The sequence below is a fragment of the Centroberyx affinis genome, unplaced genomic scaffold (assembly GCF_046629955.1).
Source record: "Centroberyx affinis isolate AG114_WGS23_722 - 3 ecotype Tasmania unplaced genomic scaffold, CSIRO-AGI_Caff_v1 ptg000555l_1, whole genome shotgun sequence".
In the NCBI taxonomy this organism is placed as follows: Eukaryota; Metazoa; Chordata; class Actinopteri; order Beryciformes; family Berycidae; genus Centroberyx; species Centroberyx affinis.
The window spans coordinates 205587-228157 of record NW_027279199.1 but is presented as its reverse complement, the minus strand read 5'-3'; the positions used below and the strand labels follow the sequence as shown (position 1 = coordinate 228157).

Below are 22571 nucleotides of genomic sequence, written 5' to 3'. Positions count from 1 at the left end.
TATGCTGATTACAGATCAAGGCTCTAATGTTGTCCATTGTTGTTTGCGGCTGTTCATTCACTAGCTAGCTAACTGTAGCAGCGTCCTTGTTGTTGCTACGACAGCAAACAAGGGAGCACCAGTTCCAGGCTCTGTCATAGCGATATTTGACAACAGCCCACAGCGTCGCTGCCCTTTTCTAAGTAACTGTGTATACATTTCTCCAGACCTCCATCATTTGAGCCAGCAGTGTGAGTACATGAGAGGGGGATGTATGCTAATGCTAATGCTAAAGCTAGATTGTATACTAAGGATGTACGCACAATACGTCCCCTAACTTTGTGCACACAGCAACTGTGCTAGGTCTGATACACTTGTCCTTTAAGGCGACTTTTATCATCGAATCATGCCAGGACGCATTAAGCGACAGGAAAAAATTGGATTTTGCTCACACTGGTATCAGATATTCAAAATCAGATATGACAGAGGTAAGGTTTGCATTGTGATTTGAATTCTGCTTAGTCTGGACATCCAGCCACAATGTGCATATACAAGCAATGTAAACAAATTTTGAGGGAGAGTGGGAAAAAGTAATGCAGACACAGATTTGTAACAGCTATGTATAGTGATACAGTGATACATACAGAGACATGATCTTTAAAAAGATTAATTTTTCAAATCATTTCTCAAACATCATTGATTGGCAATCATGTGCTACAGAGGGCAGATAGCTGCAGGTTTTCATTCCAGCCAAAGACTACAGCAGGTGATTTCACTGATTAACACACCGTCAACCAGAGAGGAGGAACTCATCAGTGAAATCAGCTGATGTTGTCTTTGGAGGGAATGAAAACCTGCAGACTCTTTGGCCCTCCGTGGCACATGATTGCCCATCCCTGCCCTAGTGACACCGCTGCCTCTCAGGGGAAATAAGGATTTAGGGTGATCACCGTGTCTGAGCGGGGTGAGAGCCCCCGTCTCTCCATCTCCACTCACCTCATACACGTTTAACTGGCTCTGACCCCGACAAAGCTCTTTGAAGCTGGTGGTGAATTCACCGATGAAATCATGGCTGGAAGAAAAAGACAGCACCAAGTCAAACAGTGTTCAGTTAGATAAACCTCTAAGGGTTTGTAGATGGAGGAATTGAAGATCTCTGTCACTGCTACATAGATGGAATATATTAATCTATATCTATGGTTAAATGATTGTGGTTTTGATGATAGGTTTTCTATTGAGTGTGAAAAAAATTAATGAGGATCTGATGCCAAGAGATTGTCATGATGATTTAGAGAATTTGCATAAATTAAGATGATTGTGAATGAGAGACTCTCAGACAGCATAAGACATGAAGAAAAATTCTAAATTACATTGCCATGAAGTAGTAATCAAAACTGTCTGTGTGTGTGTATGTGTGTGTGTGTGTGTGTGTGTGTGTGTGTGTGCGTGTGTGTGTGTGTGTGTGTGTGTGTGTGTGTGTGTGTGTGTCATTACCTTCCATCTCTGTCCCAGTCATACACTTCCACCTTGATTGTCCTGTAAAACACATCACAGGGGGGGGAAGAGTGTTTGTGTGTGTGAGCACACTGATGTAAGATGTGGGCCACTACCTAAATGTCCTTCAAGGGAAACTTCCCAGAGAGCATTTCTGAAATGACTCCGGTCTAATTAAAAGATGAGGAGGAGCTGCCGGACTCACACTGTGTGTGTTTGGTCTGGCAGGGAAAACAAGCTATTAAAGCTCATTAATCGTTAAGTGCAGGCTGAATTAGATCAATCATAGAAAGCCTGCGCTCTTCAAACAACTGCTTTGCATCCAAAACATCTTTCAGGGGATCTTATGAAACTGAAAAAAGAAAAAAAATCAATTACTTCCTCCAAATTACAATGTGCTGTACACAAAGATTGGGCAGTTTTGAAAACACATTAGTTATTGACAATACTTTGAAAACTGTAATCAAACAGTCATCTAAGGCTGAGACCATTAAGATTCCACAAAGAGGTTTCAGTCTCACAGCCAAATTAGTCAAAAAAACAAAAAGGCGTAACTTCTCAGAGTAGGATGGTAAACTGGCAACAAGGACACCCAATTTACCGAATTATTTATCAGTGAATTAAAATTTCAAACCAAAGTTTGCGTGTGAAGCCGGAGCCTTACACTATCTCAGAGAAGAGAGCAGGTTGATAGATGCCAAAAGTTTGGGCGAAGCATTTTTCCTGCACCTGCCAAAGATAGAAAACTAACCTCTTGGGAGGCAGCATATTTTGCAAGTTCCCAAAATAAGTTGGAAGGTGAGAAAACCAACTAAGTATGCCTGAGAGGAATCACCGAGAATGAGGGAGATGGGTCGTTTTCTACCAGTTTTGATGGAAAGATCATTGGCGCACCACCCCCAGCTCCTGTCAATCATGTGTCAGTGGGTCCAAGAGGAAGTGTAATGGAGGGATGCCCTGCTATCCAGACCTGAACTCATTCTGTCTGCACTAAACGTATTTCCATCATAACAAACGTGTGCACTCCATGTGGTACAGAGGGAGATACGGCAAGAAGTATACTCTGTGTCTATGCTGTGAAAACCAATTAATTTCTCCTTCTAAATACTTAATAGCACTGAAAAAAATATAAAGCAGCTATTCAGATTAAAGAGAGTCAGAGAGAGTGAGCGATAGAATCTTCCTTGTACCGTCGACTGATTGACAGACATGATAAAAAAAAACACCTAATGTGTTTTGACACTGGGGTCCAGCGTGGCAGATGATTCCCTAGTGGTGTGTCAGTCAACGTCAATTTTCTCCAATGTCATTTGATGCCAGTAATGAACCAGGGCCATAAACAGTACCACCAAACTATCAGATCTACGCGGCTAAGAAAGAGAAAATGAGGCCTCAGATCAATTTCATTTCTGTTTCTGTGCCCGCTGCATGTTTGAGTGGAAAGGGGAAGCATTTCATTTTCTGATAGCTATTAAAGCCAAACTGTTACAGGAGATTTGACAGCTCCACATGAGACTGAAGGACACGGCTGTGGAGAGGCAATACCCAGGATCATTTCATGCCTAAGAATCACACAAGATGAGAAAAAAAATACAGCACAGAACAAAAGGAATGGCAAGAAAACCAGGAATGAATACTAACTGGGATAACCTCTAGCAGTCATTCTGTGAACTCTGCATGACATGAAAGTAGAAAACGATGTGCTTTTGACAAACGCCTGGGCCATGGACGCTGAATGGATGAGAGACTACAAGCCTCAAAATCAACGCAGCATTTTAAGCCCGCCTCCTTCAGAGATAATTTAGCAAATATCACTTCACATAGGTCGAGCCCATCGTTATTACTGAACCATTACATTTTAAACGCGGTTTGAAATTTGATTTGCTGAGCACTAGTGAACCCAACGACTGAAAATTGGCAAGCCTCTAGTCTGCCGTATAGATCTTGGAAGCACGTCAAAATACACCACCTGTAGATACTGTAGATACTTCATACTTGTACCGAAAACTAGGCGAGACACTAAATTGCCATAGAATCCCCTCTCCATCAAAATCCTCAAAAGGAATCAGCGGTCTTTCATGCTTCCACTCCATCTGTCTGACCCAATTAGCTTCTCCGGACAGGTGAGCGGAGACAGCAGCGGTGAAAAGAACCTCTGTTGACACCCAGACCCCGGATCCTCGGGGTGTCAGGATGGTAGAGAGGGCCGGGCTTGACATGTGTTCTTTGACTGCTTCTACAGACTCTCATGGCTGTCTGGTTCTGCACACTTTCATGCTTTTGCACACACACACACACACACACATACACACGTGCACACACACACACACACACACACACACACACACACAGCAGTGCTCCTCTGATGTTCCAACCACCTGTCTCATAGACCAGCATCTACAGAATATGCAGCCGCTCTTCCTCTTCCTCTCCTCCTCCCACTCTCCTTCTCCGTCTCTTTCTCACTCCTCTATCACACACGTTTTGTTTTTTTTATGTTTCCTGCCAAGAGTCTTCCTGCTTGTCAGCACTCCTGCTAGGCCCTTTGCTCTGTAGAGATTCAGATAAGATAGAAGATGCCACTGGAGAAGCCAATCAGAGACTTATCTGAAATGCTCTTGCCAGTTGTGGACAAATCAATGAACGGCCAGGCAAGTCTAGCATGTAGTCAGAGATAGGGCTATAATAATTCTCTATTTGAGCGGCAGATAAAATAACAGTAGAAAATCGATGGTGTCTAAATTTGCTGAGCACAACCCATTTTGAAATGATTACACGACATATTGAAATTCTGCGTGGCTTTGATTTCCCCTGAAAAATCGCATGGATTCCTCCCACTCCCTCTGAGTGTGTGTAAAGTATGTGTGTGTGTGTATGTGTGTGTACACTTTTTATTAACATCAGCCTGCATCCTACCTGTCATAGTCTCCGTTGCAGAGCGCTCTAACAGGGATGGAGAAGGCTTGCCATACAGGGTTCAGCGTGTTCTTCACCACCTCGGTCTTATGGCAGATGGTGAACCTGGAGACACGGGGCAGAACAGGGCACAGGATCCTAAAACACACACCTCTACTAAGCAAAACCCAATAATAAATCTTCCCACTATAGGTTTGCTTTGGGAGCATGCCTGTGTCTCCACATCAATTTATATGTATGCAGCTGAGTTCAAGTAATCCCAATCCAATTCTCTTGACCTCCACTGCGTTCCCCTTTGATCTCCACACTAAGCCCTCCTATACCTCACTTTGATAAGTCAAAATGAAAAGCTGCTGAGAACAGAGCCAAAGGATGGACAAACTCACGTGCCGTCCTCGTTGCTCCTGTAGAAGACCATGAACGGGTCCGACTTTCCGAAGAAGTCTTTCTTATCCAGTTTGTTGGCGCAGAACTGCATGGTGGCGCAATCCTAGAGAGAGAGAAAACAAGAAAGACTGTCAGTCAGAGAAATATAAAGACACAAAGAATGGGAGGACATTGTAAATCCATGCTTCTTCCCCTGTTTGCTTCCTGTTGTTTGTTTATATATGCTGTGTGCCAAGATATAAAAGCACTGAAGCACCAAAATAAGAGCAAAGTGCTGACTGAATTCTAATAAGTCTAGAATGAAACCAGCCAGTGTGCTCTAGTTTCCAAAACCAGCATAGAGCAAATGCATTCATTATCATTTCTTTATTATGCAAGTCCTGCATAACAACTGTGGATGAGATAGGGGATATCAAATTGAAAACACCTTGTTGTACAGAGTCTAATTATAACAGTATGAGAGTCCATACAGAGGCACAGAAATGGATTCTAAAATCCCACATATGGAGAGGGATTGTGTACAAAAAGGATGTGGAGGGTGTGAGTGCAGCTAATGATACATTAGAAAGGCTGGTATTACCATAATTATACTCATTTAGGCAGCATTTCACTGTGCTCTGCCATTACAAGGACAATGAATGCACCCCATAAATGCTTTTGGTGCCAAAGAGTGTCCCTGTGGTCAAGGTATTAGGCTGTATTGTATAATAAGGAGGCTGCATAATGGGCATATACTGGACAACGGGGGGAAAAAAAAGCATTGTTAATTCTTTGCACACCTTTACAGATAAACATTCACATCTCATCAGAGGAAAGCCTACAGAGAATTATCCATCGCTTACACCCTCTATCTCAAGCTTATGATCTTCTACGCTCCTTTTTTAGAAACATTGAAGCCCCTGTAAGTCTGAGGCTGTGCTTTATATGCAAGTGGGACTACTCCAGGGTTGGACCTTGAGTGTTTCACCTTTATATTTTAGAGCTTGAGATGCCATGTCAGTCAGAATGCGATACCTTCAATCAGCGGATACAAATAGAAAGGGCTGTTCTTACCCAGGTGGGCCTTTAGGCTGTGAAATGCAGCTATTAAATCTGAATCAGTGTGGTGCTGGGCTGGAGTGGTAATGCGGGGCCTCCATCGATTACTTTGACCCACATCAGTGTGGCTGGCTGTGCCTCTGACCTGCCTCTCACTAACCCACAGCACATTACTCTAGGCCTTGGACACAGTATCACACAGACCAAAGCAGAGGCTCTTTTCTTTACGGCCACAGCTGAAAGAAAGACTGGGTGCCAGTAGAAGTAATACATACTGAAATAACTCTCTCAAAGTGTTCTCCTGAAAATGGAGCTGCTTTGATTAGCACTGTTGTTTCCAATCAACACCATGGAATTGTTGAAAACAAGACTTGTTATTGGGAAGAAAAACAAAGTGAAGAGCTGATTAAAACAGTCAGTGGTGGCTAAATGGACCAGAGCTGTTGTATATATATATTTTCATTTCCCACCGTCATTTTAGTTATTTTCTGAGGTTCAGTCTATAAACCAACACAGTTCTTTCTTCCCATTCTACAATAATGGTAGAGAGTATGCTAAAGGAAAATTGACTTTTCCCATTTGCATAGTTGGATACGGATCAGCTAAACTAGAAGACCATCTACTGTGCAGTATGGCACCAACGGGTGTCAAGTTCCCCCTTGATGGTGTTTTGCAAGAACATTTAGTTTGTGCAGCCAGGTTCCTCTTGCGGCTTGCTTTACGGTTTCAAAAAACACCACATCACATTAGAGGAGACTGTGCAAAAGTCAGCTATCCAAGCACTTAGCAAAAATAGCAGCATCTTGGTAAAACGAAGCATAACACTGACTGTCCTGCTCAGCCTCTACAATTACGGTATCATAGCGACATGGTGCTATAAGCCTTCATTAGGCAAAGATAACACACACCGACTCTGGTGCCTTGCAGTGTTTTCTCATTAAGTGGGGAAAAAGGCAGAACATTCATTTCACCAGTCAGTGGGGGTGTGGAGCACCAGGGGGATTTTCAATGTAGTCTACATCCCTCTTCCCTCTGCGGTGGTCTACCAAGATTTCACTGCATGGGGCGAGTGGCATGGCGTTGCATACTGTCGCTTTCAAAGACTGGGACTAGCCCCTTAAAGGACTGGGAGTTTGGAAATATGAAACAATGCAGTCAATACTTGAGAATTCACATGATATTAACTCACATCATTTGGATTTAAGCCATATCAGAGTCACATGTATCATCGAATGAATCATGATGGGCCAGAGGATAATATGAAGCAGAAATTAACACAATTCCTCAGTGTAGTTGATTCCTTTCATTTCCGTGTTGGTGCCTAATGTGTTATGAATGTATGCCTCAGGTGAAGGATCTTTGTTAATGTGAGGAACATTTTTACATACACAAACTATATGAAAATCAAACAAAACAAAGCACAACTCCCTTTTCCCACTAAGTTGGTAAACGGAAGTGTACTTTGCCAAGGTTAATTATTTTCATATTACCAGTGGGTATACTGCTGAGGGAAATACACTATAACCTTACCATCCAAAAAGTCGATGGTAATTAGGCTGATTGGCAAGTGCAGGAATACGCTGCTGTGATGCTACGATCCATATTAAGTGAATGGTAAACGGATAAGTGAGTGTATTCATATACTCAAGAGAAAGAGATGGTCATACTCTGTTTACCTTCTTATACACTATACTGTTGTACCTTTCCCAGTACTGTGCCAGCACCACACTGAATGCATAATCAGGCAGGAATAAAACTCCCTGTGGTTTAGTGCTGTCATATGAAAAGGACTGTGTGGTTTAGATTTGAATCAGCCAGAGCCGCGGCTGGACTGTGAGGAGGAACTGAGAGAGAGCCAGCCGCTGAAGCCTAGCTGCTCAGCACGTCAAATGTGCCAGAGATAACGACAGCCAAGAGGGAGCCTTTGATCCATGCTGGGGCTGTTGCTCTGTCTAATGATACCTGGCAAATCCAGCGCCAAGGTGAGAGCCAACCTGCCTCTCAGTTAACGGTCCCTGCAGAAGTTCCCTAGCCGACTCCCTATCTAACCCGAGCTGCTGTATCGCTTCCCCCAAACAAGAGTAGCGATGTTTACCTCAGGGGAAGCAGCAACCATTTGTAGCTCACAGGTGGATTACAGAGTAAACACCATCCTGATGGATGATAGCAATTCCAAATTGTTATAATTCACAGGTGTGGGACTTCTACTGACAGCGCAGGCTATTCACCCACAATGTGCCTTTTCTTATAGTTTCCTTTCTTTACTTTAACCAGATTTCAGTTCTGTGTAAACATGGCAGGTTCGGAGTGACATTTCAAGTCTATGTCTCTCTAATCGACTCTGGGAGAGAGGAAATGGTCACTTGTACCAGTAATGATCATTTGCATTTATATTACAAATCACTTCTTGGAGTGGTGCTTGGCAGTGATGACGCTAACTCCTATCATCGCAGATCCACTGCACCTGGTGAATCACAGCAGCCCTTCATTGTGCTCGCTGGCTATAAGCAATGGCACTTCAGTCAAGCAGGACAAAATCACTAATGGTTACTGTGGCTGTTTTATTATCAGTGTGATATCTCTGTGTCACACTAATAGGTTGTTTATTTGTCAGAGTATGGATTATGCTGTTAGTATCAAAACAAAAAACATTCTAAAAGTCAGGCACAGCTACTGTGTGACCAAGGGAATAAAGTGCATTTCGCTCAGCATTTATGGAAGATGTTGACTAATATAGAGAGTTAATATGTTACAAAGCTTGGATGCATTAGGGATGCTTTAGGATATCATAAAACATTTATACAGTAGCTGCAGCTCGATGGCTTGCTTTACAGCCTCTGAAGGAGGCCAATTGTTCTGACCAATAAGTCTTGCTACTTTCTCCAGCTCCACTGGCAGCACTATAATGTGATTATTTACTATCTTCATTTAGCAGTGCAGAGAGAAAGCCAATGGGCATTAGTGGACACAGGCTATTAACACTGATTCATGGATTAACACACCACACATAGGAGGTAATGCCCGTTCCAGTGATTGGAATGAACATGGGCTCATTAAATAGCTATTCAAACTCATAGCATGTTCACTATGTACACAATTTTCATATGTCAGATGCAACTGCATAGTGACATGCTGTAATCTGCTGGTTTAATATGTACAGTTAAGATGCAATATATCTTCCTGAAGTCAAAGCTTTTAAACAGCCCATTTCACCTCAGCAAGTCAGATAAAATCGCATAGCGACATGCTATAATCTACCAGTGACAGTAAATATGTTCAATTAAGATACAATATATCTTACTGAAGTCAACGTCTTTAAGGTTTGCATATCAGTTCAGCCTATGTGAACACTGCCAAATATTTTTTATGAAACTTGCACTGTAAACAGAAGAAAAAATGTACTGGTCCAAAACTTGGACAACAAAAATGCTAATACTTAGGACTTACTCTGCAGTTTCCCAACTCCTCAGCAGACAGGACAATGGTCCCACATTTCTTTCCAGGTATGCCACTGCAAAAAAAACAAACAACAGATAGCATTCATTTTTTTTTACCACAAACATTCTTTACAGAGCAACCTTAAAACTGCACAAGGTAGTTTTGCATGTCAACAGCCCAAATGGCAATGAGAGGTAACTGTTTGAATTTCAGGACTGCAAAAAAAAACAACCCAAAATCATGCAAAGTAACGTCAGTAAACTGCACACTCCTTGGACCTAAATGTCTTCTTCTTAGTGGCTGATGGAGATGAAAATGGTAATCTACCTAACTGCTTAATCAATGAAGGTTTCTCGCATTTCATCCCAACCCACAGGGGGACTGATGCTCTCAGGACCGATAAATATAAATATAAATATAAATATAAATATAAATATAAATATAAATATAAATATAAATATAAATATAAATATAAATAAAACATGAGCTACCCAGTGTGTGCTCCAGTGCCGCTGCCTTTGCCTTTGCCTTTGGGTAAGCTGCCCAGAGACTTTCTTCTGCTACCCAACTACTGTTTAGTTTTAGCTTTCACTCTTAAGTTTCATTTCATCACTTTCTGTACGCCAAGAAGTATTCCCACCAGTGACCTTTCCTCACTTTCCTCAATAAATAAAATTTCAGCAAATAGGGCAAATATACGGCATCTCAATTAGTGAGAATGGGATGCTCATTTTTGCTGCAGCCCCACTCTATGATTTAAGATGATAAGATGGGTGTATTTTTACATAAAAGCTTTGTTGCAATGCAGTATGGCTATGGGATGTTAGAGTAACACTGTCACAGTGTTTATGAGCACACGTAGTGTTTTACTGCTGTAAAAACAAGTTCTGAAGCATCTTAAAATAATGATACAGGCTCTTGGGTTTTTTGCAGTGCAATACGGAAGCAAACTGCTGAGACACAGAAGCCCTCTGATCCCTGTTTGCCAGCACCAGACTGAGCGCTGAAAGCTCCCCAGGTCTGTGGTTGTTTACCACTGATTCCTGCTCCAACAGATTATCAAGACATATGATAGCACAAGGGAGCTTCTCTGACTCGATCAGGCAGTAAACAGAAACATGCAGGCAGATCCAACTCTGTATTGTGTGGGGTGTGTGTGTGTGTGTGCGTGCGTGTGTGTATGCGTGTATTTCCAGATGTCTTCTCCTATACATCATCTCTCCAGTAGCTTGCCAATCCAGCGACGCTAACAAGGAGAGACAGCATTGCTCTAGAGTCGATCCTAAATGTTATTTGGCTGGATCTTTTGAAGCGGGACAAAATGAGATTTTTTGATATCCAATCTCTCTTGCCTCTCAGCACCCTTTGCAGCTGTGAGCAGGCAGAGCCCATGCCACCCGCACTCCAACACACGGAGCAAGACAGGATATCTACTTTCCAATCATATAGTAGCACTCCAGCTGCTGACGCTCGTGTCATCTTTCCGGATAAAGAAGGAAATTACACGGGAGTCCTGCCACGGCCCTAGCTGGAGACCAATCATTAGAAGGTCAGCCTTGCTTCAGATCCTCATCAAGCTGTGACAGTTGATCTGACTGACAGTACCTATCAATGGAAATGCACCGCTATTAAAGGAGAGGCAGTCTTTCACTAAAGCAGCAGAAGCTTACATTATTTGCACGGATACTCTAAAGCATGAACCTGAAACGGCAGAACAACAGTCGTGCCAAGGGACATATTAGTAGATAGAGCATGATTTCCTCCTTCTTATCTGCCTGTGCGGGACCCAAGTGATTTAAGTGTTATTAAGAGACACAGTAAGGGGCCTTTCCATTAACCTTCATTGGTCTCTGTGAGGTTTCCCAGACCCATAGCACATATAATGCTCAATGAAGTAACTGTGCCTCCTGATGAATCAGGTTTGATCAATATCTCAATCGAAATCCACTGACCAAAGCATCAACTACAACTATTGTATTATCTATCAGTATGTGCCAAAGAATTATAAGTATCTCAGCACATAAAGAGTGCAAAATGAAGCCATCACACCCTCAGAGGGCAGGCACACTTCATTCTGTCAGGCTCCTATCATCCTGCTCCTTAGAGACCAATCTCAAGGTGAATTAATTGTCCTTGAATTATTGATGTTTCAATAGTCGCCACCACGCAGCTTGATGATGCCTCAAATAGGCAGTAAACCTCTTTACCTGTGAGGGCAGTAAACCCTACTCACTCGACAGGTCAAGCCATCTCCCTCGGGTCACGACAAGGACCGATATTACTATCAAACTGGGAAATGAGATCCAATGAGGGCTAAATTTCAGCTACAGACAGGTCAATCTTTGTCACGGCCAACACCCCCACCACTAATTCCTGCAGCAGAGGAGACAAAAGGTACCAAAAAGGGCGGTGGTCTTTTCAATCAGGCATGCATTATTGAGTGCAGCAGTTTTCTGTGGCAAAGGTCAGCTAACATGAAGAGCAAGCAAGTACTGAACGGATTAATGCAGTTTCTGTCTTTTTATATCCGACACACGGGTTCCACTTTATCGCAGAGAATAACAAATATTTCATTTTAACTCTGCTGGTTCTCTTAGCTTCAGTATAGAGGTGTGGCTGCTAGTGATAAGAAGTGTCCTGCATCAAGAGGCCTTCCTCGCTCACCACTCATTCACTGACTGTTCCTCAATGGGGAATGCTTTGATGATGAAATTATGTGAAATGTGTTGCCACTGTCCCATTTCCTGGGCTATCTGCTATGAACAACACCTCAAGTCTGATGCACAGTGTGAGCTTGACTGCTCCAAGGCAATGTTGGGCTCAATCAGCTGCTCATGTACACCTGTGTCATATTTCACGCTCCCCATTGATTCTGCTGCTGCTCGAACATTTGAATATTTAAACAACTATGTTCAAACAACAAGAAAACATTGTGTGCTGTTTAACGTCGGGGCCCTTCCAGCTAACAAATGATGTCACCACAGATTACCCAAGTTTCATCGGGGCGACGTTACAACTTACATCATCACAACCGGAAATGTGAAATGATACGTTGCTATGATGTAAGTTGGTAACATTGTCAGTTGGTAGTTTGCATGTTGTGGCAACGTAATATGGATTGGTTTGTGTGAAGATATAATCAAATATTGCATTCGTCATTGGTTTATTCACATTTCATCATGAACTGATAATCAATGACACTACTTGGTCAATATTAATAAATTACAATCAACTGGGTAGAGTACTTGCTATTTAAATTTCTATTTCTAATATTGTGACAGTAATGTAACAACTCTAGTCAGGAAAGACAGGAAAGTAGCTCGGTGTCAGTGAAGACACTGTCATGGACGTACTGATGCAGCGACTCTTCTGGGCAAGGCATTAGCACAGACAGCCAAAACACTGTCACAGTTTTACTTGACATCAAAACAACATAAATCAACTGTTGTAGAATTATGCATTTATTCGCTATATATTTGTAGCTGTTGACGTTGACTCTGAAAGCAAGAGGTTTTCTCCTGCATGTCATTTATCACATTTCCATATCAATTAGCGAACAGCTGCTTCATAGCGCCTCCAGCAACACAGTCATTTACTACAGACTCCTTCTCAAATGTATTCTTAATTTTCATTTTGGTACCTTGTGTTTATCAATGAGGGTTTATTTTGAATTCAATTTCTTTGACTCTGGCTGGCTTGACACTGGTACAAATTAGTTCAAATCTAGCCTGCCTGAGTGGTTTGCTACAATGCAGATGATATTCACAATAATAATAATACATTAAAGAGTGTTAACTACGCAAAAGCTGCTTCACTGCATTCGAATTTTGGCACCCAACCAGCCAAAAGAAAAATATAATTTCAAACATTGCACTCTGATTTATTGGCTGGTTTATTGGCTAAATCATCAATTATCTCCTGACCCCCAGGTTGAGGAGCACTGACCTAGACCTGGTCCCAGTTCAGACTGAAGAGAGCGACTGAATGAGTGAAGGGATTAACATCTATATTTGAAGGATGGAACATTTAAGCATTTCCGCAATTCCATTTGGCAATTTGGTTTGATGCAATACACAATCAACTGAGAGGAACAAAAGCGGCGTTTACAGGAGCGGTAATGACATCTCAATTCAGCGAGTTAAGCGCAGGCAATAGCATGGCATTTTCATGAGGTGGTCTTGTTCAGATGACTGATGACTGCCTATTATCATCCATGGCTTCTGTGCTTCTGGTGAATCGTTAATGTGATATAATAAAGGCATTAGGGCTTCAAGCATCTCAGCAATACAGGTGCATAGTGACAGGACTAACCACATGCTAAGTAGTTATGACACTTAACACTATTCAAAGCGTTCTATAATTCATACAGTCAGTTGCAGGTTTCCCTTGGCACCCAACAGACACTCTGCCATATGGTCCTGACCAGCCTACTGCCAGTTGAAGTCCATGATGTTCCCTGAAAACCTCAGGTGGGTTTCATATTCACAGTCAAATTAGCATTAGCTAGCTCCCCTACTGTTCCTCCCTCTCTACAGAAACCCAGAGGATCAAACAAAACACCATAAAGAAAACAAATAAGGAGAGACAGAAATGAAATCCGAGCATTGTAGCATGATGGCTGCCTGTACCGGGGAGGGACTGGAGAGCAGGGAAGTCATACCAATAAAGAGCTGCTCTGTTCTTGTGTGTTTGGCTCTCACTGTAACAGAGAGTTATAGCCACAGGTCTTGACAGTTTCTCTATTTGATCAAGTGAAAGGAAAGAGATCAAGGAGCGTATTTCAGCATCACTACAATTACTTGGCTGAAGTTTCTGATTTTGTTGTTCTGCAGAATACCAAGCAGGACGTTGGGTCCTTTTCTCTCCAGCAGAGAGCACATTCAAGTCATTAATGCAAAAAATAAAACAGCATCAAAGCATGACATATTGTACTATGGATATTCAGGCTAAATATATGGCCACTATAATTCCTTCTCTAGAGGTGGTTGCCGTCGTGAAATAGTGATTCACAATTGCTATATTCTCCATTACCTACCATAAAGGTGGGGTGAATGGAGGTTGGTGAGATTAAAGTCAGGAGAGGGAGAAGGAAGCAATTGTTGATGCTGTTCACATTGGGTCATTAGGATGAGAAATGATCTTGATATTTAACAACGCTGCAACGTGTCACGCATATGAGAGCAGGGGACGGCTCCATGCTCGATAATATGCAACAAGAACAAAATTATTCGCTTCGGCTGTTGTAGTGTGGGTCTCCATATTCTCCTACTAGGCACCATGCAATGCAGGCAATGCTACCACATTAAGAAGATTTTCACTTTGCAATTTCACACCTAGATGGGAATAAGACAAATACATTGTTCACAAGCACAGCTATAAGAACCTGTGATTTCCAATGTAATAAAACCTTATTTCAATGAGATAGGCCAGGTCAGTGAATCTGCTGAATCTCATTGGATGACAAGGGGATTTGGGTAAATGAGCATCTGACTGGTTTGAGTTGAGTCAAAGATAAACAGAGATGGAGGGTAGACTGATAATCTGGCTCTGTGCCACAGTAAATGTTTGGGGCAGTGGGCAGATCATAGTAGAACAGAATTAGACAAGGTTGCCAAAACTCTATGTGGGTTCAAATGGGATTATACCCCTAATCCCCTTGATCTTCATACACCGATAAACATCCATAATCCTTCACCTCACCAGGATTAAAAAAGGGGATGAAAAGTGCAGTCGGCTAATTCAAAAGGACACTAGAATATGTAGTTTCTCAAAGAGCAAGAGAGAGCAGCTTCGTACTGGCGCTGCGAGAGAAGCTTCCGTATGGGTTTAAAGCAGGTAGCTACAGGCAAACTGTGCTAAGCTCTTTGAAGCTTTGTTAGAATGTGCACAAAGAAAGTAAATAAGGCATAAAATCTGCTGCAGAAAAATGTCAGCTGGTGAAAAATGGATATACAACAGAGAGCAAAGAATACGTTCAGTTTTGGGGGTTTTTTGCCAGTGGAAAGAAAGGTGCAAGCCATTAGAACTGCTGACAATGTTAGAGATATACAGGATTTTGTTTGAACTGCTGCACTTATCATTACCTTTTTATGCAATATCAAAGTCTTGATAGATAGATAAATAATCATCACATTTTCTTTGTTTTGTTGCAGTCATATTGTGTAACTTCTTGACTCTTTACTATTTACTGAATATTCTAGCTTCATTATCACAACTTCAAACAATGAACCTAAGTGTGTAAATGTGGGAGTTTTGGAGCCACTTATGTACCCACTAATTACTAACACTCAATATGAAATACAATTAAATTTGAAATGTGTTAAGTAATATTTCAAGATGTAATGAGATTGTTGAAGTTTTGATTACATAAATTATGGTACAGGGCTTTAATGACCGTATCGATGTTTGATTTATTGTCAGGCTAAATAAATGAGCCATTCATCAACCACCTGCAAGCACTAAAAAACTTTTGACTGTGAAGGAGAGGATTAAGTGGAACTGTCAATCAGAAAGACACTTTCTCTTTCATTCTTGGACTAAAACTACTCAAAGTCATGACAGTGAGTTCACTCACTTCCCTTCTTCTGTTCTCTCTTGCCAACAAGACATTCCCTCTTCTAGAGGACGTAACAAGCTGCCCGACGCCCATTTCAATTTCCCCCCCGGCAAGAACAGAACATCCCACTCTATCAGAGGCCAAAAGAGATACCCACTTTCTGACAGGCACACTGATATTAAACGTATGATGTAGGTAGCATTTTATACCACTTTCCCTCTGTGAGTGCATGACATCAAATCACAGTCGTCTCTCCTTTCTCATATCCTCACAGTGTCAGGAGGCCGCCGCACCTTTGGCCCCCTCACCTGGCGCTGGGCGGTGACTGATGGAATTCATATCTGTAATCATGTTACACAGGGTCGCCTTGACCTCTTCTGCCGTGGTTACGACTGACTATAGATTGCCTTCTGCCTGTTTTGGCTGCTGAATAGATTAATAACATAAAGGTGTTGAACTGGGGCAGCGGAGCGCTCTTACCGGGGCGATGGGGATGCAGGGATTCTTTCTCACCTTTGCGGGAGATGACAGCCTGTGGCCATGACAGAAATGAACACTGTCTGCTCTAAGTGCAAAACAAATCAGCTAAGCTTATCTACAGAGTAAAAACTTCCACTGTCCTTGCCGGCTCTTGCACCTGAGGCCCCCCATTATAAGTACGGGGAAATAAATGTATTGCACTATTATCTACAGTGCTTTAAAAACCTACCCTTTAACAATCACTGTGCGTATTAAAAGAACAATTTATTTTCATAGCAAGTAATGCCCTAGGAGATTTCCAGATTGTGCAGCCAAAGTCCTTCAAGAGTCATAAACAAAGCAATTCAACTAAATGTCAGATTCTGAAAGCCAGGAGGACAAAAAAAACGGAAGCAGATAGTTTCTTATGGTGAGAGTGCAAGCTATTTGCATCTTATGGAATCAAAATGGTTCCTAAAAAATCCCGTTGCATTGGACAAAAAGGGATCTTGTACAATCAGCAAGGCTGTAGTTTTTCCACACCTAAGCAGGAATACAGATTATTAGAGAGGGACCCTTGTTAGTGTTCAGCCTTGGAGTCCAAATTGGCATTTAGCGAGGCAGCAGAATGCTCTAATTGTGTGTGATGTCCCGAGGCAAAGGATGCTGATTACTGTAAGCCGTCTCAAGCACTTCACCTCCCAGTTAAAGAATACAGACAAATACTGCAATAAATATGGTGAGAAACCCTGTACCCACTTACAATACCTAAAGGATTTCCAGTTTCACAAAAAAAATGAATTTCACTCTCCCCCCACTCATTATTTAAATCTGCAGAACACTTTTTTTCTTTTCTTCTTTCTTTCTCATCTCGGAGGAACAGCCGCTGTGTAGCCCGGAGTCGGACAGCCAAGTACATTAACCAACAACTTTAAAAGAATTGTGAGTCTCTGAAGTCAAGATGAGACAAACGATGCTTTCCGCTTCAGTTTTCCCTGAGTAAACTTCTGCCGAGCTCATACAGCTCTGCTAATTAACAAGGTCGTTTATCATCCTGTGAGCTGGGAATTATCTGTTTTTGGTTTTATTTTTTATCAAAATTGATTCTTGCCAGTGTGATGTTATTTTTAAAAAAAATAGCTATGCCAGATATTGCATTTCAGCTCGGTACTTCAAGATTCTAATTCACAAACTTCAATGTTTGAGTGAGGACCAATCAAAAGCTTTCCATCGGGTCAAAGGAAGAGTTTTAAAGTTAAAGTCATACTGAAATGGAAATTGCTTTTTTGCCTTTTTAGCTCATTCCAGCTATTATAACATACACCTATTTGACATTTCATACCAAAAATTACATTATTTTATCGTATTCTTATATCAAAATCTCATTACTTTTACTTCCTGGAAAATGAAAAATCTTTAGTGGCGACTTCATCGTGTACCAGGAGGCGTATATAAAAATTTCAACCAATAAAACCATCACAGATTTTTGAATAATCCCGTCCCTCTGCCGTTCCCATCAAATAAAACTGCCATTCACTCCTGAACTGATATCCCATTGGTTTACACTTTTGAATGATCCCTTTATGTCCCGCCCCAACATCATGTTTCAACTGGAAATACATCACATTAAGGAAGCAAGATGCTCAAAATGCTGTTTCACTGTGACTTTAATGGCGATATCGCTCCACTTTTTCATGCTAATACTGAAAGGTAAGTGAGGATTTGAGCTGGTGAGCTGGTTTACCAACTAAATTGTTAGTTTTCTGATGTACTAGCTAGCATAGATAGCTAACTCTCCCTACAGAGCCTAACATCAGATGGCCTAGAATAATCATTATTGTTTCCTAACAGGTTATGTCTCTTTATATACTGATGTATCTTCAGTAGGTGATTGTAATATGAGCTAACTGTCCAGTGGCTACCAGACAGACTGAGTCAGCCAATTTGATGTTGAATGAATATTCCTATCAGAAACAGAGATGGGTGTGTAACTTATATTGAATTAGGTTGAGAGCAGCAGAAACACAGACCAGCAGAGAGGTTGGACAGATAGAGCGGGGGAAAAGCAGCAGCCACATCCAGTAGAAAAGGAAGAAATATGACAATGAGGGTTGAGGATCAAGGGAGAAAAAAGAGCAGGAAGAGGGTAGACGATTCATCCTCATGAAATTGTCATGTAAGATGCAACCAACAGTGAACACGTACTACAAAAACATATGCAGAAAATGAGATTATATATAAAATACTATACCAAATTTGATTTCATGTGATGCAATCCAGTCTTAATTTGCTTCAAAACAGTGTGTTATTTTAAATCATATTCATCCAGTTTCCCATTGAAACTGGGGTCTCATTATAAACAGTCAGTTATAGAACCGTATAGAACCAAACCCAGATTGACTTTACAGAGTTATAAGGTTCTATCTTTGTTTGGGTCCTCTTTAAAAAACATCAAATTTCTAATTATCGTAGGATTTTGATATATTGTATTCAGAGTGCCATGGGGGTGCATGCCTTGTTGAGCTTTAAAGACAGATTTCACTGCATAACACTTCTACCAGCTGGGATGTAAACACTTGGATGCACATTATCTCAAAACTGCACTCTACTCAGATAGAACCTTGTCATTCCAAGCTCAGGATCTGTCAAAGAAAGACTTGAGTGAAATACACTATCGCACTGACAAGGCCTAATCAATCAAATCAGAAAGTAAGAGGCATCATTTGAATATTGCATGAAACATTTTATACCTCCATGAAGCATCCATGGTACAGCCTAGCAGTCCATGAAATTAACTTAAAAACTTAACTTACCTAAAAAAAACATTACAATCATCTAAATTAATTATTTTGTTATTATGCAGTGTTGTATCATTGTAGGATACAGCTTATAGCTCTTCTTTTTCCTGACATGTCACTGAGAAACAGACGCTGATCTGCCATGTGAGCTAAAAAGCGAAAGAGGCATGAAGTGCACTGGAACAATTCACGCTTTATAGCCTAAATAGATGATAAAAAGTGAATTGCCTTGCAAGCGTATAAACAATTTTTCTTAAACTGGCTACAGTGAGCAAATCTTTTAAAATCAGGATCCATTTGATATGCAGTGTTTCACAGAAAACTGGAAGACAAAATTGGATCCTTTTGATGACAGTGTGGTGGAAGTTCCCTGGATAGCCCACAGGTAGGATGCAGCACAGATGAGCCTTTGATGTGAACTAAGAAAATCGGTTCTCAGTGTGTTCAATTCATCTTGCAACTTTTTTATATTATTTTCTATATTTCAACGAATCCCTTTTTCTCGGCTCCCATGGGTGCAGCCAGCACACCCACGACTCCCACTGTAGTTTTGCCTATGGCTCATTGCCTGTTTCATGCATACAGCGGGAGGGCACAGTAAGAGTAATGGGCTGAACATGCTAATGTATTGCATTCATATGCTCTAGTGTGTGGTATAATTTCCCATATAAACATAAAAGGTTACTTCCATCAATATAATGAACTCTATTATCATGTTACCTATACAATCTCATTACGCTTCCTTCCCACGCCTATACACATAATCACAGCCATGAGAGTGGTGTCACATTTTTTCCAGTAAGAGATGCCATTCACCTGCATGATCAGTTAATCATTCAGCTATACATTCCCTCAGCTACCAATAACGTTGACATATGTCTCTCATTAAAACCAGATTGTAAACAGAAGGATTTGCACCACTCTCTCAGCTACAGTATATTATTTTAGTGCTTCATAGCTTGTATTCCATCCATCGGCATACGTTTCTGTATTAATGTAAGCATGTGGAAAAAGCAATACATTTCATCCGACCTCTTATTTTCCCCAAGACAAAAAGATCATTGGTAATTTACTTGGAAGTGAACGCCAGAACATTACCTTTGTCCCTGTGTGTAGTACATACATATTCAGAGGAGGTTGTGGTAAATTATTGAGCCAAGCGTGTGTAGCTGCTTATGTTTCTGCTTGCATGAAGGAGAAAGAGTGCTGGAGACTGTGTGTGCATTCATGTGTGTGTGTGTGTGTGTGTCATTGTTGTGTAAGGAAGAGGAAGGAAGAGACAAAAAGAGACCATGAGAGAGAGGAGGGAAGGGCAGAGAGAGAGAAAACGAGGGAAATGGAAAGAAATGGAGAACACAGTATGGAGAAAGGGGGTCAAGTTAGAAAAAAAAGAGAGAATCTGGCGGATGGAAAGATAGAGAATAAATGAGAGAGGAAGTGTGGAAAGTAGGGACAGGGGTACTGATGTGCTTCTTAAGCAGGTCATTGGATGCAGTGTGCCTTGGGAGGGCTCATTTAAGCATGGCTAACAGATTTCCTCAGTCCCTGGAGGAGCCACTCCTCAAAGCCCCACTACAGACAGGCACTGTCATGTCAGGACGCATGGACAAGGAAGTGGAGCACATAGCCATTAAACAACTTCTGAGCAATCCTCCATCATAAGAAAGGAGGAAAACTCCATTACCCATGGATACTATTTAGCTATTCAAAAAGGATAGAGCTGAATAAAACCCGGACCCTCAGCTGAATGTTGCTCACCGGTGGGAATAGAAATCCTGCTGAAAATACCATGAGATCAAAGGAAACCTATACTTTTCTGGAGTTGCTGAATTGCGGCTGAATTGCCCCGACATGAGAGCTGTTTGAACAGTTAATAGCACCACAAGTGAATGTTTTCATGAGGCTTGTCTTTTCAGTCGATAAACTGTAAAGTAGGTTGTAGTGGCAACAAGATCCTCTCATCGCTCTCGGCGGTAGCAAAAATTGTCCGTTGCATCACCGCCTAGCCTCTATGCTGATCAAGGTGCCCTGCTGGAAGCCGTACAATCAATACCTTTGTCCGTCATGTCTCTGCTTTGGGCTCCTTAGCCTCCTGCCTGTCTCTGATGTGGAGTATGAAGCCTAGTTTACAGCATATTGGTGAAACAGCGTCTCTTGATCCTGCTCATCCTCTTATTCAGCACTGAAGGGCACCAAGCTCTATAATCCACTGCCACCAGTCCCTGGCAGGGTTCACGGTCAACACCAAAGCCCTGCTGTTCACACAAACCCCCTGCTGCAGAGGCCAGCACATACACACACATTCACAGTCTCACACACACACACACACACACACTGCACTTCACAGTCACACACACCTTATTGTTTCTCAAACCCACATTTGCCTGCATACACTCACTGTCATTCCCAGACACATAAAGACGCATAGACATATAAACTCACATACACACAGTCATGAACATCCACGCACAGACACATGCGCCCACACACACACACTCACACACTCACACACACACACACACACACACACACACACACACGCACATACACAATTCAAAGAGCAACACATAGGTCTGTGGATGCCAGTTGCTGCAGGGCTTCATATCTCCCAATTTGTGTGGAAGCAGAGTTGATAGTGCTGTGTGTCTCATGCTGACTTCCATCCACTCTCCATGCTAGATCGCTTCCCTAATGACAGTAATTGCATTGAGGAAGCCCCCGGTCGTGTTCAATTACCCATTCCCATCCAAGCACACGGGTCTAATCTTGCCACGTAATGCACTATACAGATGGCTCTAGAAGGCAGACATATTCATCATCATCTCATCTCTGCTGGAACACATGAAATCCAATGGGAAAACCATGTCACATCTGAGTGGGCTGCGCAGTGCGTGGTGCCTGTGAGTTTTCATTATCTGATAATGTCTGAATTGGAGAAACTCAAGGGTTCTGCAAGTTCAAATTGAAATATTTGTCTCTTTGAAAGAATAAGGCTCAACCTACAAAGCGAAGGCCTCTTCCTCTGACTGACTCTATTCTAGTCATATGAATAATTACTTTCACCAAGTAATTCACCAAGAACCAATTAGACACTGAAATAGTAAAATGAGAGCTGCTACTCACCCGAGAGGCTTCTCCAGACGACTGGCAGGTGAGCCCACGATCTCTCCCAGCGTACAGAAGACCTGTCCCAGGAAGTCCTGCCATGGGGGTAAGCGTAAAGACACGTGGGGTGGGGGGTGGGACGGGTCGTAGGGTGGGGCATGGGACGGCGTTTTTCAGGTGGATCACGGGGGGGTGACAAGGACAGTCGGTGAGGAGTTAAGCATTGTTATATAAGCGTTGTACAGTGATAAATTAGGACATCTGAGGCAGACACGTACGTTAAAGTCGGTTGGCTTCCGGGGGTGGAGAAGGAGGAGGAAAAGAGAGAGAGAGACCAGGCAGCAGCATTGACACAACAGAGCATATCATGGAACAGAAGGCACAAGACTCAAATACCAGGC

The 22571-nt window shown here is 42.0% G+C and overlaps 1 protein-coding gene across 1 annotated transcript in view; it reads right to left on the bottom strand.

Moving 5' to 3' along the window:
* The window catches only part of cpne5a (copine Va), a 61174-nt gene that overhangs the window by 19790 nt on the left and 18813 nt on the right, over positions 1-22571 (bottom strand). The window contains exons 6-11 of the mRNA XM_071518125.1: positions 22189-22265; positions 9262-9325; positions 4776-4879; positions 4390-4494; positions 1474-1515; positions 976-1051 (exon numbers count right to left, since the gene is read on the bottom strand). Coding sequence (XP_071374226.1) covers positions 976-1051; positions 1474-1515; positions 4390-4494; positions 4776-4879; positions 9262-9325; positions 22189-22265 — 468 coding nt within the window. The remainder of the gene's footprint in view (positions 1-975; positions 1052-1473; positions 1516-4389; positions 4495-4775; positions 4880-9261; positions 9326-22188; positions 22266-22571) is intronic.